Below are 17,207 nucleotides of genomic sequence, written 5' to 3'. Positions count from 1 at the left end.
TGGTAAAAGTTTGTATTAACAGAGAAACAGGTTGCTTTGCTCAAAGTGGGAGATTTCTGCTAGTGTTTTGAATAGGTTGTAATTCTGTTTAGGCTGCTTTGTTTGAATTGTTTTCTTTCAGTTTGAATGAATCGCTTAGTCATCCAATTAAATAAGAAAAAGATTGTAACAGGTAATCTATGAATTAAATTGCACAAGTGGTAGAAAATATAGGCCTAAATTTTGCTTTATCACAGAATGATCATAAATACAAATTCCGCCATAGGTCACTTTCAAGTTCAATGGAGCTTGAAGAAGGAAACTAGAGGATCATAGACAACTTGATTAGCATTCACACCAAGAATAAAATCTGCATGAGCATAGTCCTTCCTGTATACTACAACCAGCTTGCTTTCGTCATGATCTTTGAGGTCATTTAGCAAAGTCTTCACATCTTTAACATCAGCAAGCATGTCCTTCCCTCCATAGCCAAGGAAAAGAGGAAGGTCTTTTGGAATGCCTCTCATTTTGTACGTTGGGGGAGTCGGTTGCCCATAGTGTCCCATGTTCTCATCTTTACTTCCATAATCGTACATTGTTATGGTTCCCGTTCTAATCACTAGTCAACAATCAAAAGCGCCAAATCAAATGATGATTGAAGAATACCATTTCCCTTTGAATTAATGACGATATCTTGTTATTTTATTTTCATTCCATTATAAAGGTTTCTTTGGAATTTATCATTTAAAATTGGCTTGGAAGTCAGTCAAGCGTATAACTTAGGCACTTACTTTGAGATAGGTGGATCATGTTCTTAGTTGCAGTTGGCTGGGGTTCATGCTTAAGTAATACACCTGCCTTTGAAGAATTTACACAGCAATTTGGCCCTGTGAAAGCCATAAGTTTTTTCCAATTAGCAACAGAGAAATAAGTATGTTTGTGTCAAGGATCTAATGAGCAAGCTTTGAAGAGGACCTGTGAAAGCAGTCATTAAGTTGGAGCAGTTGCTGCCTGGTTTATTGCATATCTCTTCCAGCAATGGGGCTAGAACATCCCTGTCCAGAGTCAACAAATCAATAACAATTGATGTTTACATTTTTCACAGCTTTGGGAATTAGCTTCTGAACCTCTTTTCTTGGATTGCTCCTATAAATTATCAAACAAATACTCGAGAGAAAAGGTATTCCTACAGAAGTGAAAAGGATTCTCATTACTTTTAAACTGTAAAAATGATACAAGTGATAACAATAGCTTATCTTTTCTCACGGAATAATCTGGTTGATAAAACCCTGAAGATTATTTTATATTTTGGATTACTCTTATTGTTCTCCCGAGAATGTTTAAAATTAAGAACCAAATCAAATGAGAATTTCAAGCAGCTATTGATTGCAGAGGATGATGCTAATATTGATCAACTTCATTCTCACCATCCTGGAGGAAATTGACGGTGACCCAACCTATATAAAACCTGTTAATCAAAGAAGGGGGAACAGAAATTGACAATGAGATTCATGTCAGGGGTAACTGCAATTCACACTTTAAAAGGATAAACCAAGAGATCCGTCTTACTTCTGCTAAATACAGTTGAGCAGCAGCTTTTGTTAGTTGCGAGGGAATCTGATCCAGGTAAGCAATTGGACTCAGCAAAGCAGCTGTTCTGACCATGTTTAACAGCTCTTGTTTGGAAAAGGCAGCTAAAGCGATTAAAGTTCCCTAAAATTTCGAGGGTTTTCTTAGTATCAGCTATTGTATGCCTAGCAAAGTCTAGGAAACAATAATATACCAGAACAGGTGGAACTACAAAACACAGTACCAAGGAATGCCCAACATAATGCAACTTCTGCCCAGTTTGATCATGAACGTATTGGACTAAAGCAGAAAGATCGTACTGGACTAATTCATCCCATGACCATTCCCAGTAAGCCTGCAACAATATAAGGAGTAAACTCTTGAGCAAAATAGTTTACAGTTGTTGTAGTCCAATCAAGGGTGATGATAAATAGAAAAAGAACCGAATCATTGGGACTTAGAGATGTATGTCCACGACTATATTTAGTTCCACGTGTGTTGGCAAGCCACACATCAAAGCCATTATCTGCCAAAATAAAACCCAACGATTCATCTGGGGAATTCAACAACCACGGTGCAGCATCCTGCCACAATAACATGCTATGTTATTAACTCTATCATGTGATTTACATCATGTTTAGTTACATATACATGCACTAGAAATGTTGTATGGTGACTAACCACTAAGATCCCGTGTTGCAGTAGTACCGGTGGCTTGTCTGCTGTCTTACCAGACTGCCCAACTGGAATCCTCTGCACGCTAAGAATGTAACCATCTTTCGTCGTAACCTGAAACCATAAATTTTTTTTGTCTGAAGTCATGAGTTGTTACAAGTTGAAGGTCTTAACTGGTAAGGTGAAATTATATATGGAAGACAGCATGTATCTTTACTTTATGTTCCTCACAGACATAACCTTGAGTCTGCACCAATGATTTGCAGATAGCATCATCGGTGATTGAGGAATGTATGATTACATCATCCCTAGAACTGGTTGAAAACACCTTCTTAGTGGCTGCTGCAATTGCTGACACAGAGAATAGTACCAATAGGGTTAAAACAGTTGAAAAGTTAGGCATCTTGAGTTCTCTTATGTCCACTACACAACCTTGCAGTTTCCCGAGTTTTATAGTGGACAAATACAAATGAAACAAATTAGTATTCTTTGCTATAATCGCAGGCGTTCTCAATTGACCTATGTTGCAAATGAAACTCTGTGGATGGATACTTCTAAACGGGATTTGCATCGATGTATCACAAATATAACCCATACTTTGCAGCACTTTAAGAGCGGTATTTGTTACCCTTCTATATATGGTCCCAAATTCTTTCAAGCAGCATCAAATACTTGAGAAACTTTCGGACATGTACAAAGCGTCAAAATAACCCATTTTTTTTGTATTAATGAGCACAAATGAGTTCATAAACAAATCATTCAAAAGAAACTACAAACTTAAGCTCATCTTTGACCAGCAATATTCATGAAATTCATCTCTAATAGCCATTCAACAATGTACAGTATAGGAATGAATAATAGATTAGCACTATGACGTCTACTTTTTGCGTTTACTTTTTAATGTATTGTAATAATATATTATCCTTCTCTTTCACTTATTGCCATATGGTTTATATTTGAAGGGAATCATACCTATATCCAATATGCTTATCCTTGCTTCATATGTCAGGGCCTATTCATTGATTAAATTAATAAAACCTAAGATATCAAGTATGGCCCAAATATACTTCGTGGTTGTCATCATTAGCATAAGACTAAGTATCGTTACTGGCACGATCCCTCTTTAGGAAAAATATTTAAGTCTAAGTCTCCTTGGCTGATTAAGCAGGCTGCAATGAAAACTATAAGTAGAGCAATATAATGGAAACAGATGGTGTTTATCTTTTATCTATTTTTTTTTTGGTGGATAATTGAAAAACAGATTGTTTATTTCCTGGGGAGGGAAGCAATGTGAACAAAGGGTAATAACGTATGTTGGAATTGTGATCCTAGTAAATATCAAAGGAGAAGCTGCCGCAGAAAAGAGCTACAGAACAATCCACTTTAAGGTCAAACTAAGAGTAAGTTGTGTTGATGATAAACTGGATTGATAGGGACTATAACATGTCAACGATGTAGATATGGCCAATGACTACATTGATATGAAAACAGTCTGCGTTTCTGCCAAAATCTGTCATTGTTACATGTATTATTTAAATATAGTATAAATTTTCTCAAGCAAAGATGTTTGTTCAGTTTTTCGATAGGTTTACTTTACATGTTTAACTGGAAAAGACTTTTTCTCTTCTTTTTTTTTTTTTTGTTTTTGGATTGGGGGTGGGGGGGGTTTGGGGAAGGGAGTTTGGAAGATTTCATATGTGAATCAAAAAAGACCAAACCTGAGTATGCCTATGATAACATGTGAGGACACCCCATCACTGAAAACTGAAAGGTGGAAACTTTCTGTCCATTCAGGTTCCTTTGAATGGGGAATACAATTTGATATAGCACCAAAAGGCTATGAAAAACGAATTATTAACCAGACAGACTCTTAAGATTCAACTCTGTTATTCTGAGCTACTTTGGATCCTAGGAGTTTACAATTAGTTTTGCAGATTCCGAGAAATGTTCTGTCGGCAGAATTTCTAGCTCTTTGGAATCTCAGTTAGAAATTTAAGACTGGATATTGGAGCACTGCAAGAATGAGATTTGATTCATATCGATTCTTAAGCTGCTTGGTCATTTGTTATCTATTTTCAGATTTGTAAATCTTACAGTTCAAGCAATCTGAAATCTGAAGAAGCAATATTTGAAGAGACCCATCTTTTCGGCAGGCGTCAGAAACAGATGCATCTGTTCTTTGCGCCAGCTGAAAAATATTAGGATTTAGGAACAAAATTTTGATAAAATTGGTGCTTCAATGACTGCTAGCTTTTTTCTTGCATGTTTATTTGTTTCTTGACAGTTAGAACTGATGGTGATAAGTTTTCCTTTTTGTTTACTTAGTATTTCCGCTTTGGCAGATAAGTCGCGTGTGTTTAGTTTACTTCTTCTCCCCTTCACCCCCAAACCTGTTTCATCAAAACAGATAAACAGGACAAAAAACCTGCAGGTCTTTCTCATGTATATATGTATATCTATGAATTGCAACCATCGGCCAGACATGGGAAATTTTGGCTGTCCAAGGGATGAAGATATATAGCTAAGAATAACAAACAAAAACAAAACGATAAGAGTAGAAGTTTCTCTTTTAATTTATGTTCTCTTTAGCTTAAAGAAGGCAATCAAGGGATCGTATACATCTTGCTTAGCATTTTCTGCCATGACATAATCTGCATGAGCATAATCATCTCTATACTGAACTACAAGCTTGTCTCCGTCATGATCTTTGAGACTATCCAGCAAGAGCTTCACATCATTTACATCAGAAAGAGCATCCTCCCCTCCATAGCTGAGGAAGAGAGGAAGGTCATTTGGAATGCTGGTCATGTTGTATGCTGGAGGAGTAGGTTGCCCATAATGCTTTGTATTCTCATTCGCGTCATTGTAGTCATACATTGTTATGGTTCCTTGTCTAATCACTGGTAAAATTACCCCAGAATTATGCAGCAGACATTTCTAAACCAAAAATATTTTTAGTTTCTAAAGGATGTTTACAGGTACTTACTCTGAGCCAGATGTACCATGTTCTTTGTTGCTGATGGTTGAGGCTCATGATCAAGAAAAATATCTACTATGGAAGAATTCAAGCAACAGTTCTGACCTACAAAAAGATGTCAAAAATTTCTAGTCAGGAACAGATGACAGTTTCCAATTAACTTTGCTGCTTATCATAAATCAATAGGTACATTAGCAGTACCTGTAAACGCGGTCAACAAGTTAGTGCAGTCAACACCTGGTTTGCGGCAGATGTCCTTCAGAAGTTTGACTACAGCCTCCCTGTTCATAAGAAAGAAACATGGACGAGAAAATGTCACCAATTCCAAATGGAAAAAAAGAGAATGACATTAACAACCTATTTTAAGAAATATCAAACAGTCATACTTTGTAGTGTTCTCTAAACTTTCTATTACACATAGCAACAGCAACTAAAAATCTCATCGCTGGCCATCAAAGATTGGGGAAAAGGTGAAGAACAGAGGTGGCAATGGGATTCTTACCCTCTTGGATCAAATTCACTGAGGCCTAACCAGTACAATGTCTGTCAAAAGTCGATTCTTATATTGTTAAAATAGCTGTCTTCAATTTGGATTAATAACAGAAATAAATTGGTATTTGTTTTAACCTCAGCAATGAAATTGTCAGCAGCATTTCTTGCAAGTGGGGAAGTCATCTGACCCACAAAAGCAATTGGGCTGAGTAAAGCAGCTGATCTCAACATGTTCAACAGCTGATCTTTTGAGAAGGCAGCCAGAGCAATCAGAGTTCCCTGCAAAGAATATCAAATTCACCATTTGCCCTGATAGTTTAAGAGAATATTCAAAAAGGAAAATTGAAGCAGCAGATTCAAAATTCACCTGTGAATGACCAACATAGTGCAGCTTTTGCCCTGTTCGATCATTCACATACTGGAATGTAGCAGGAAGATCATACGCTACTAATTCGTCCCAGGACCAATTCCAGTAGGCCTAAAAACCCGTAAGAATCAGTCTCATGCATACAATTCATAACCAAGGGGAAAAAATAAGGAAGACACCATGTAGAGAGAAATAATAACCGAATCAGCAGGACTGAGTGATGTATGCCCTTTGCTGTATTTTGTTCCACGCGAGTTAGCAAGCCAGACATCATACCCGTTATCTGCCAAGACAAATGCCAAAGATTGTTCTGGAGGCAATAGCAACCATGTTATTCCATCCTGACATCATACAATACAAGTCCTTGTTACATTCAGAATTTTGTCGAAATTCATTGTATCAGAAAGCAGTAGCACCATGACAGATTTTGCAACCATTAAGAGCCCGTGCTGTAACAGGACTGGTGGCCTGTTTCCTGGTGCCCCACCTGACCGCCCCACAGGAATTCTTTGCATACTGAGAATGTATCCGTCTTGTGTAGTTACCTAAAAACCAATCAAAATTTCATTTAAACTGTACAAAACAGTGGTTGGCATATGGCTAAAATGTAAAACCTTGGGACTTGAACTGAAGAGGAAAAGAATGTCGGCATATTCACCGTGTGCTCTTCACACGCATAGCCTTGTGTCTCCACCATTGATATGCAAATACCATCATCAGATGATGGAGCCAATGCAGCCACGCCGATGCCATTCCCTTGAGCATTGAATGAAAACAACTTTGTTCTGCTTCCAGCTGCTGACCCACAGAAAAAGATGAGCAAAATTATACAGGTTAAACTGTTGGCTACCTCCATATATTTTATGTTTCCTGCTTCAACAACCCCAACGTTGAGGCAATTTTATAGTAGCTGAAATCCAAATAAAAACAGAATCAAGTATTCACATGAAGAGCTCTAAAACACCTTGTCAACAGATTGCTCTACTGGTTTAAACAAGGTATTGAGTGGGCCCTTTTTTCCCCTATTATTAATGCATTAGCCTTTAGATAATTTATTTTCCCTTTTTTCTTTTGGAAGATTTTCTCGCTGCCACGATTCCTTAAATTGACAAGAAATTCCTCCACAAGGACATATCGAAGAGGTTGATGATGAAGCCAACGCAGCAAATGCATGAGGCAAACAGATTTGCACAAAGAAATGTCATTCTGACCGTTTCATTTGTCTCAATTGGAAGAAACTGCTAAAGTAGCTCCAAAACAGCAGCTGCATTCGAAATTGAGACGCGTCTAATGTTCATACATAACAAATCAGAGTTCTACGGCTTTGTTATTACAGCAAATAGAATAAAAACATAATATTTAAAAAGTTCTTCGAATTATTTTAAAAAATTAAAATAAATTTTTATTCTTTTATTAATATAATTAAGTCCTCACATTCTTATTTATTTTAGATTAAATAAACTCTTATAATTAATAGTTGATTAATTATCATTAATTAAAAAATTCATTGTCATTTTATACTTACGTAGCGTTGAAATAGTATTAATGTGGAGGATTAAAAATGCGATATAATTATATGTTATATCATCATCTATTATGATATGTTAATCTGTTATATCCGTCACTTCAACGTTTCATGATATAGAATGACAAGTGACATTTTGACTAAATCAACAATTAATTATAAATAGTTATTTAACTCAAAATAAAAGTGAAAAGATTTATTTTATTCAAATTAAAAGTATAAAAGCTTAATTGAATGTAATAAAAATATAAGGACATTTAAATTTTTCAAAAATAATTAAAAAGGTTTTTTAGATATTATGCCTATAATAAAAATAACTTGAAAACAAATGGAATAAACAAAGAAACTATTTAAATAATTTCAATATTGTTAGAACACCAAATTGAAAAATTTAGAAATTAGCTTCAAGGCGTGTATCAATTAGGGGTGAGCAAATATAAACCAAACTGAACGACCGAACCGAACCGAAATGAGTTCGGTTTTTTTGGTTCAATTAGTTTGGTTTTTCAGTTAGTTCGGTTAGTAAAATTATTTCGGTTCGGTTTCGATTAGGAAAATTTCTAACCGAACTTACCAAACCTAAATAATGGTATTATGGAGATTTTACATGAAAAAAATCCTAAACTTAAATTATTTATTATTGTTTATATCATATAAATTATATAAGTATTCATTTTATTTATTATAATTTTTTAGAGTCATTTTTAATATTTTTATAATATTGATTTATTTAAAAAAATACAGCATAAATAAATATATACAAACAAAAAAATAAAAAATTTGTTAAGTTAGGTTTTTGGAAATCGAATCGAACTAACAGAATTAGTTCGGTTTCAGTTAGTACGGTTAGTTACATAGTTCGATTCAGTTTCGGTTATTTTTAAAAAGGAGTTCAGTTAGTTCAGTTATTGAATATCCAAAACCGAACTAACCGTTTGCACACCCCTAGTATCAATGCCATTGTCCTTAAGGTTTTATTCACCCCCACTTGTAGTGTGCAAAATAGTTACTAGCATATAAACCTCGAAGATATAATGAAGCCCAGTGATTGACTATGTTTCGCACTGACGAAATCAATCCACTGAGTACTCACCGGAGTATAACAAGATTATCGAACTTCCATAATATTTTTCTGCAGGAAAATAGTATAGAAGAAAACTTGAGATATTTTGAGAAAGGAAGGAAAGTTTTTTGTTTTCTAATGCACGTTCTGTTGGATAAAAAAGGTCATCTTTTATAGGCTTAGATGCCTGTTCCCAACAAGCACTGTTTGTGTCTATTTCAAAAAGTTACTCCTGTTGGTCTTTTCCAATATTTATTTTTATTTTCAACAGGCATAACCCTTCTTTTAATTTAATTTCCAACAGTCACAATTTTTCCTTCTATTTTGGTATGAAATCATATCTTTTATTTGAAAATATCTAACAATCCCCCACCATTTTCAAATTAGTCCAAATTTTCTATAATCTTAGAAATCAATTGCATAAATGAAGGTGTTTTCCGATTGAACCTTCACTTAATGAAAATATATTAAAGTTAACCGAAATTTCATGGTAGACTATGCTTTGAACCAACTATTCCATTTGGTTAACCGAACACATCGCACACAACGATTTCAACACCAATGAATGCATAGTATCTGGCGACACTTTTATGGCCATGCGTCTGTATCCTCTTTTCATTGTTAGAGCCAAGCTCTCGAACTCCTAGAAGCAACCACACTTCACACTCATATAGGTAGATCCCATGAATGCCCCCGTAGCTAAAGCATTCTAACAAATTATATTATGGGTCTATTAAGATATATAACTCATCATTTCCTTACCATTACGGGTGCCTAGCACTTCACTTAAGATAGAATATAATATATTATATTATAGTGCTAGCAGTCACATACAAATGATTACTTTGTCTCATTGAACTCAAGACTTGACGTTATACCAAGCGTTGAGTCAAGTTTCCACCATGGGTGACTTTCAATTTATGAGCTTGAGCCCCATCCCTTTTGAGGTCTTCTTTACAAGATATCTAGCAAGGTTTTTTGTTAAAGGATCCGTCAAGTTTTCACTAGACCTCACAAAAGTTATAGTGATCACTCCATTAGAAATTAATTATTGAACATATCTATGTCTTAATCTAATATGTCTAGAATTTTCATTATACACTTGGCTATATGCTTTTGCTAGAGTTGCTTCATTATCACAACGGATAGAAATTAGAGAAATTGGTTTAGGCCATAAGGGCACACCATAGAGTAAATTTCTTAGCCATTCAGCTTCCTTGGTGGCAGCAGCCAATGCAATAAATTCAGCTGCCATAGTAGAATTAGTTATAAATAGTTGTTTCTTGAACCCTCAAGAAATGGCACCCCCACAAAGCATGAAGATCCATCCACTTGTGGAAGCATGATCTTCTAAACTTGTAATTCAACTAGCATCTGAATATCCTTTTAGTACTGATGAATATCCATTATAGCAAAGTCCATAATTAATTTTTTTCTTTAAATATCTTAGTACTCGATTTATGGCTTGCCAATGCAAAGTACCTGGAGTACTTATATATCTACTTAACTTTCCAATAGTAAATGCTATATTTGGTCTTGTACATGTCATTGCATACATGAAGCAACCAATAACTCTTGCATATTGTAGTTGAGCAACAACCCTACCAGCATTAGGTACCAATTTAATTTGAAGATCTATGGATGTAGATGCTGGTATACAATTAGTAAGATTAAACTTTTCAAGCACTTTTTCAATATAATGCAATTGAGATAAAGTTATGTTATTTTTATCTAGGAATATTTTAATTCCTAAAATGACATATGTTTCACCCATATCTTTCATTGCAAAGTTATTTGACAAAAACTCCTTTGTCTCCTCGACTTGTTCCAAATCCGTACAAAAAATTATCATATCATCCACATATAAACAAATTATAACACCTTTACCATTTTGAAATTTGCTATATATGCATTTGTCAGATTCATTTATGTTGTAGCCATTAGCTAAAACAATTTCATCAAATTTTTTTGTACCATTGTTTTGGTGCTTGTGTAAGCCCATACAATGATTTGACAAGTTTACAAACTTTATGCTCTTGTCCTGAACAACAAACCCTTTTGGTTGTTCCATGTAAACTTCCTCTTTTAATTCACCATTTAAAAATGTTGTTTTAACATCCATTTGGTGAATTACCAACTTATAAATTGATGCAAGGGAGATTAGAGGTCTAATTGTAGCAATTCTTGTTACTGGAGCATAAATATTAAAGTAGTCAATTCCTTGCTTTTGCGTAAAGCCTTTGGCTACTAATCTTGCTTTGAACTTGTCTATGGTTCCATCTACTTTCATTTTCTTTTTGAAAATTCATTTACAACCTATTGGTTTGGAACCTAGTGGAAGATCAACCAAAATCCAAGTATTATTTCCCATTATTGAGTCCATCTCATCATTGATTGCTTCCTTCCAAAATGCAAAATCTTGAGATTTTATTGCCTCGTCATATGTAACAAGGTCCGATTCTAAATTAAAACAATAAGGAATTTTATTGTCAATATTTTCTCATGTTCCTTTTAAAAGCAACATATAAAAATTTTGACCAAAATCTTTTACCTTTCTAACCCTTTTGCTTTTCCTTATTTCTGGTTTAGATTCATCATTATTTTCATTTTGTTCCAATGGAATGACATTTGATAGAATTGATTGTAGTGGCTCTAGTTGCCTTAAAATAGATTTGAATATATTTTCATCAAATATTGCATCTCTTGATTCAATATCAGTATTGACTGGAATTGAATCAATTGTTTCAATTACCATGAACTTATATGCTTTACTATGTTGTGCATATCCTATGAATATGCATTCTATTCCTCTTTCACCCAATTTTTTTTTTTTTTTGGGTTTCGAAACTTTAACTACAACTCTATATCCCCAAACTTTCATATAACTAAGGTTCGGTTTCCCTTTCTTCCATTGCTCATATGGGGTCATTTTAGTTTCCTTTATAAGAACTCTATTTAATATGTGACAAGCTGTTAACAAAGCTTCTCTCCAAAAACCTTTTCCAAGATTTGAATATGATAACATAGTATTTACCATTTCGGTCAAGACCCTATTCTTCCTTTTTGTTACACCATTATGATGTGGTGTGTAAGGTGCTGAAATATGATGGATTATTCCAGTGGAGGCAAAATAAATTGGACAATAATATTCTCCACCTCAATCCGATCTTAAACACTTGATAAAAGATTCACATTGTAATTCAGTTTCTTATTTATAAATCTTAAATTTATCAAGCACTTCATCTTTAGAATGCAACAAATTTACATAGCAATATCTAGAGAAATCATCAATTAATGTGACAAAATATTTCTTTCCAACTAATGTAGGTGTACTATGCATATCACACACATCACTATGTATTGATTCAAGTAATTTGGTATTTCTTTTAACTTTAGGAAAAGGATTTCTAGTTATTTTTGTTAGCATGCATGTATTGCATTTATCAATATTTGAATTAAATTTTGGAATTAAGTCCATTTTATACATGTCATCCAATCTTCTATAATTTAAATGTCCTAATCTATATTGCCATAAATAAGAAGATTTAATCATATAAGCATAAATAACTGTTTTATTCTTATTATTATTAATAATATTTATTTTGAACATTCAATCACCATGTAACCTTTTTCAACAAAAATTCCTCTTTTGGACAGAATGAATTTATCTACCTCAAATATAAGCTTGAAACCAAACTTATTTAATAGACTTCCGAACACTAAATTTTTCCTTACTTCTGGAACATAGTATACATCTTTCAAAGTTAAAGTTTTTCCATGAGTGAATTCAAGTTCAACAGCCCCTTTACCTTTAATCATTGCTGCAGAAAAATTTCCACACTCACTTGGTGCGAAATTCTTTAAAAGACTCTTGTCATTGCACCAATGTTTTGTTGCTCCAGAATCAACCCACTAGGCATCATTTTCTTCAAGCACATTGATTTCAGAAATCATGGCTACAAGATTTTCAAAAGCTTTTCTTCTTGAAGAATTATTTTTCTTCTTCAATAACCGACATTCATTCTTGAAATGTCCTGGTTTTTCGTAATAAAAACATGTGCTTTTGTTTTGTCTTTTGAATTTCAGACCATTAGCAACTGCTTGAACCTCTTTTTGGCAGGTTTAGTGGTCTGTCCTTCCTCCACAACATGTACTTTGGCTTCACCAGAAATAGCAACTTGTTCTTGTTTCCTGTATTCCTCTTCAATTCAAAGATGATTTGCCAAAGCCTCAAAGTTATTTCTTCCTTGTTGTGTTTCAGACTTCTTTTAAAGTCTTTCCATGATGGAGGAAGTTTGTCTATAATGGAGGATACAACTATAGTTTCATCCATTTTCATTTTATATTGTTTAAACTGATTAAGCATTCTTTCAATTTTTCGTAGTTGTTTTATAACAAAATACCCATCAACCATTTGATAATTAATAAAGCAACTAACAAGAAATTTCTTACTTGTTGCATCTTCTGTCATGTACCTGGCTTCCAATTTGTCCCATGATTCTTTTGCAGTAGTCTCGTTCTGGTATGTGTCAAATAAGCCATAAGCCAAACCATTCAAAATGTGACATTTGCACATATAATCGGCATTGTCCCATTTTTGCCTCTCTCTCATTGCAGCAACAGACTCATTTTCTCCTTCTTCTGGTCTAGGTATAGTCAAAACATAGACAACTTTCAAGGTTGATAGTAGCAAATGCATCTTCTTTTGCCATCTTAAAAAGTTGTCACCATCAAACCGATCTAATTTTACAAAGTTAGAAGCCAATTCTGTTAGTGTTCCACTTGCAGCAGCTATTGTTGGAACGAAAATAAAACTTTAAGATTGTTAGAACACCAAACTGAAAAACTTAGAAATTGACTTCAAGGCGTGTATCAATGCCACTGTCCTTAAGGTTTTATTTTTCCCCATTTGTAATATGCAAAAGAGTTATCGACGTGTAAACCTCGAAGATAAAATGAAGCCCAGTGATTGACGGCGTTTTGCACTGACGAAATCAATCCACTGAGCACTCACCGGAGTATAACAAGATTATCAAACTTCTATAATATTTTTCTGTAGGAAAATAGTATAGAAGAAAACTTGAGAAATTTTGAGAAAGGAAGGAAAGTTTTTTGTTTTCTGATGTACGTTCTATTGGATAAAGAGAGTCCTCTTTTATAAGCTTAGATCCTTGTTCCCAACAAACACTGTTTGTGTTTGTTTCAAAGAGTTTCTCCTGTTGGTCTTTTCCAACAGACGTGATTCTTTTTTTATTTTTATTTTTATTTTATTTATTTATTTTTATTTTCAATAGACATAACCCTTCTTTTAATTTAATTTTCAACAGTCACAATTTTTCCTTTTATTTTGATATGAAATCATATCTTTTATTTGAAATATCCAACAAATATTTCCTATAATTATTTGAGTAGTAATAATATGGGTTGGTTCCTGGGAAATAATCGAGGAATCATACTACGGAACAAGGTGAGTTCTATATCATTTGGTGAGGTAATTATATTAGTATTGGTTAATATTATTTTTGGTTAAGTATTCATTTGTCTTACGTACGTTATTGCCAAATTTTATGACCAAAACAAGATTCCATGATTATATCTAGAGTTTATATTTGGTCAGTTGTTTTGTAATATTATATAATGTTAAGCTGCAGCTCACGACCTTGTTAAAGATTGTGTAACTCCATACATGTTAATAAATAGTGTAACATTTTGTCATCTCATCTCATCAACATTACAACTTTTTCTATAAAGATGACATCACCAGTCATCGATTTTGTGTATTAAATTATATATTAATAAGTATTTAATTTTTAAAGCTTTTAAAGCTTACTGTTTTAAAAAAAATTAATTTTTGATGTGAATGCACTTTAAATTATCGATAATAGATAATATTATATATTGATGATATACCTAATAAAATAATGAAAAAATTGTGAAAAATGACCTTCATAAAAAGGTGACTTAAAAAATGACTGTCTTTATAATTTTAACTGTTTTTAGTCAGTTTTTTGTATGACTTGACAATAATACCCTTTAAACAATTTCAGACAAATTAAAATGGTTCTAGTTTTTTCTCTCTTGCTATCCAGATAAAAATTTCAAAATTAAATCTCGATTTCTCTTTCTGCTCAAATATGTCTATTTCGCCATCCAATTCGCAGATATGATATCAAGCTCTTTTTTATTTTATTTTATTTTTTTAGATGGTGGATCTTGGGGGTTCTTAAGGACGATGAATAGCGATTTTGCTCATTGCAGGCAATGATTTTGCTCAGGGAGAAAGAACAACTAAAGCATGTTTGATGGGTTTTATGGTGGTTCACGGTTTTGTTGTGTTTGGGATTAGAATGATTTTTAAGCATGTTTGCTAGGGATTTTGATTTTTTTTATGAGATTTTGAGTTAAAATTGTTCAGGGAATATTTTATAAATAGGGTATATTTTGTTTTGTATAAGAGGAGTGAGCAAGACCTCCTGATAGGGATATATTTTCTCTTGCTTTGGAGGGTTATAGAGTTTTGTAACCTATCTTTTATGAAATGCACAATTTCATGGCTTAGCAAAAAAAAAAAAATGTGTTTTAGGTTCTTGAGTTTGTTGGTTTATTCATAGAACCTCAAAATTGAGTTTATTGATTTTTAGGTATTGCGTGACTTAATTACCGTATGACTAGTTTTTAGTCATTACGTGATTGGTTTTAGGCATTATGTGACTAGTTTTTATACATTGCATGACTGATTTTTAAGCAATGCCTAAGTCACACAATGCCTTACGAACTAGTCACACAATGCCTTATTAACAAGTCACGCAATGCCTTATCAAAAACTAATCACACAATGCCTTATCAAAAACTAGTCACACAATACCCAAAATTAGTCACGCAATGCTTTATCAGAAACTAGTCACGCAATGCTTTATAAAAAATTAGTCACGCAATGCCCAAAGTCAGTCACACAATGCCTATTATCTAGTTACACCATGCCTTATCAGAAACTAGTCACGCAATGCCCAAAGTCAGTCACGCAATGCTTAAAAACTAGTCACATAATTATCAAAAATCACCAAAACTACTGAATTTCATTTAACAAGATCAACAACTTCAAACGATACACCATCTTTCATTTAACAACATAATTAACAAATATGAATACTCAAAATGTTCGAAAGTTTTTTTTCATATATCAAAAATCACTCTAAAATGTTTAAAAATGGTCAAAACGCTCACAGGTTTTCTTCATGTATCAAAAACTACTTCAAAATGCTCAAAATGCTTAAACGTTTTTTTTCTGATAAAAAATACTCCAGAGATGAATAGTCTGGTAAGGAAAGCTCAAAAAATATGAGTCAGTTTGAGGCGTAAACCTAAACATACTTGACCCGTTAATAAGTTTCGGGTTGAGGCGCGGAGCCTAGCGAATGGGTTGGTTTCATTAAGGACAATTTTGTCCAATTTTTTTTTCTCTTGACTAAAAACAAATAAAATTATAGGGAGAACAATTCTTAAAAACACTTTATGCCTCAGGGCCATTTATGAAAAGCACTCTAAAATAATTATTTTCAGATGAGATAAAAAAATGAATATATCAAATAAAATAATTATGTTCATATGAAATCAAAGCCTTGAATGTTACAAGCTCGTCATCAATTAAACATGTGGTTTTTTGACTGCTATCCTCAAGTTCTGCTTGCGATTTTATTCAAATTTCCTGACTCCAAAGGAAACATTTACACATCTTACATGCCATACCTAATGCAACTCTGACTTGTTATAATCCCAGAATGGATGGAAATCTCTGCCTCATTAACATGCTTTTGTCACATAACATTTAAAATTATCATGATGCGATCATAGGCGTGAGTAGTGATGAAAAAACGACGGTTCGAAAGAATTGTTGCTGTATATATATTGAGCTATGACAAGATCTTTGTTGCAGGTGGAGTAATTCTCAATTAATCCAACGGTGTTCTAACGACTTTTTAAAAGTAATTCAATGGTGCTGAAACCAACTTTAACTCAAGGTGAATGACACACAATTTTTTTGGCAGTGTAACATGTCCCAACGTACGTGGAGTGCAATATTAGTTTGTTAACAATTCACACACGGCAAGGTCTGAGAGTGGCAGATTCATCCGTCGGAGATTAGTTGAAAAACACAAAAGATTTCAATTTTATCAGTTCATATGATCTCTGAATGCTGAAGAAGTGGGAGAAAATTCCTGCTGGAAAAAAAGTTAGATCAACTGGAAGTGAACAAGGGTGAAGTTGGTTTGGCAGCACATAGGTATTGGTTATATCGTATGAATCACGTAATAAAGTTAGTATTGATTTGACTGTGTAATGAGGATTTGTTTAAAATCAATGTTTTGGTAGAATTTGTATCAATGTAAAATCTTGTTCGATATTCAACTCAAATTCTAAGATGATGAGACAACAGGAGCATTCACTTTATCTTACTTTGTAGTAACTACTCCAGCCTTGCCACTCTCCTTGCATGGCTTGAGCTGCAACCTTAGTCATCTTCAGTTATGACGAGACAATGGAACAGAGTTATTTTGTAAAA

The 17,207-nt window shown here is 33.6% G+C and overlaps 2 protein-coding genes across 5 annotated transcripts; both read right to left on the bottom strand.

Moving 5' to 3' along the window:
- LOC18612369 (triacylglycerol lipase 2) lies at positions 268-2,794 on the bottom strand. The gene is made up of 9 exons (XM_007049139.2): positions 2,441-2,794; positions 2,230-2,337; positions 1,992-2,132; positions 1,793-1,903; positions 1,549-1,692; positions 1,407-1,447; positions 955-1,034; positions 771-866; positions 268-598 (listed from the first exon to the last, which is right to left on the bottom strand). Exons 1-9 carry the CDS (start codon positions 2,792-2,794, stop codon positions 279-281), a joined length of 1,395 nt encoding a protein of 464 aa, XP_007049201.2. The 3' UTR covers positions 268-278.
- LOC18612368 (triacylglycerol lipase 2) lies at positions 4,773-7,144 on the bottom strand. Of its 4 annotated transcripts, none has more exons than XM_018114371.1 (10): positions 7,024-7,144; positions 6,718-6,857; positions 6,476-6,604; positions 6,260-6,400; positions 6,060-6,170; positions 5,828-5,971; positions 5,703-5,743; positions 5,402-5,481; positions 5,210-5,305; positions 4,773-5,123 (listed from the first exon to the last, which is right to left on the bottom strand). In XM_018114371.1, exons 2-10 carry the CDS (start codon positions 6,754-6,756, stop codon positions 4,798-4,800), a joined length of 1,107 nt encoding a protein of 368 aa, XP_017969860.1. In that variant the 5' UTR covers positions 6,757-6,857; positions 7,024-7,144; the 3' UTR covers positions 4,773-4,797. The 4 variants fall into 4 exon arrangements, with proteins under 4 accessions (XP_017969860.1, XP_017969859.1, XP_017969857.1 ...); XM_018114370.1 differs by having other exon boundaries at positions 6,718-6,854; XM_018114368.1 differs by having other exon boundaries at positions 6,718-7,144.

This window comes from Theobroma cacao, chromosome 1, assembly GCF_000208745.1.
Source record: "Theobroma cacao cultivar B97-61/B2 chromosome 1, Criollo_cocoa_genome_V2, whole genome shotgun sequence".
Lineage (NCBI taxonomy): Eukaryota > Viridiplantae > Streptophyta > Magnoliopsida > Malvales > Malvaceae > Theobroma > Theobroma cacao.
Note: the sequence above shows the minus strand (reverse complement) of the source record. Positions and strands in the feature narration are given on the sequence as shown.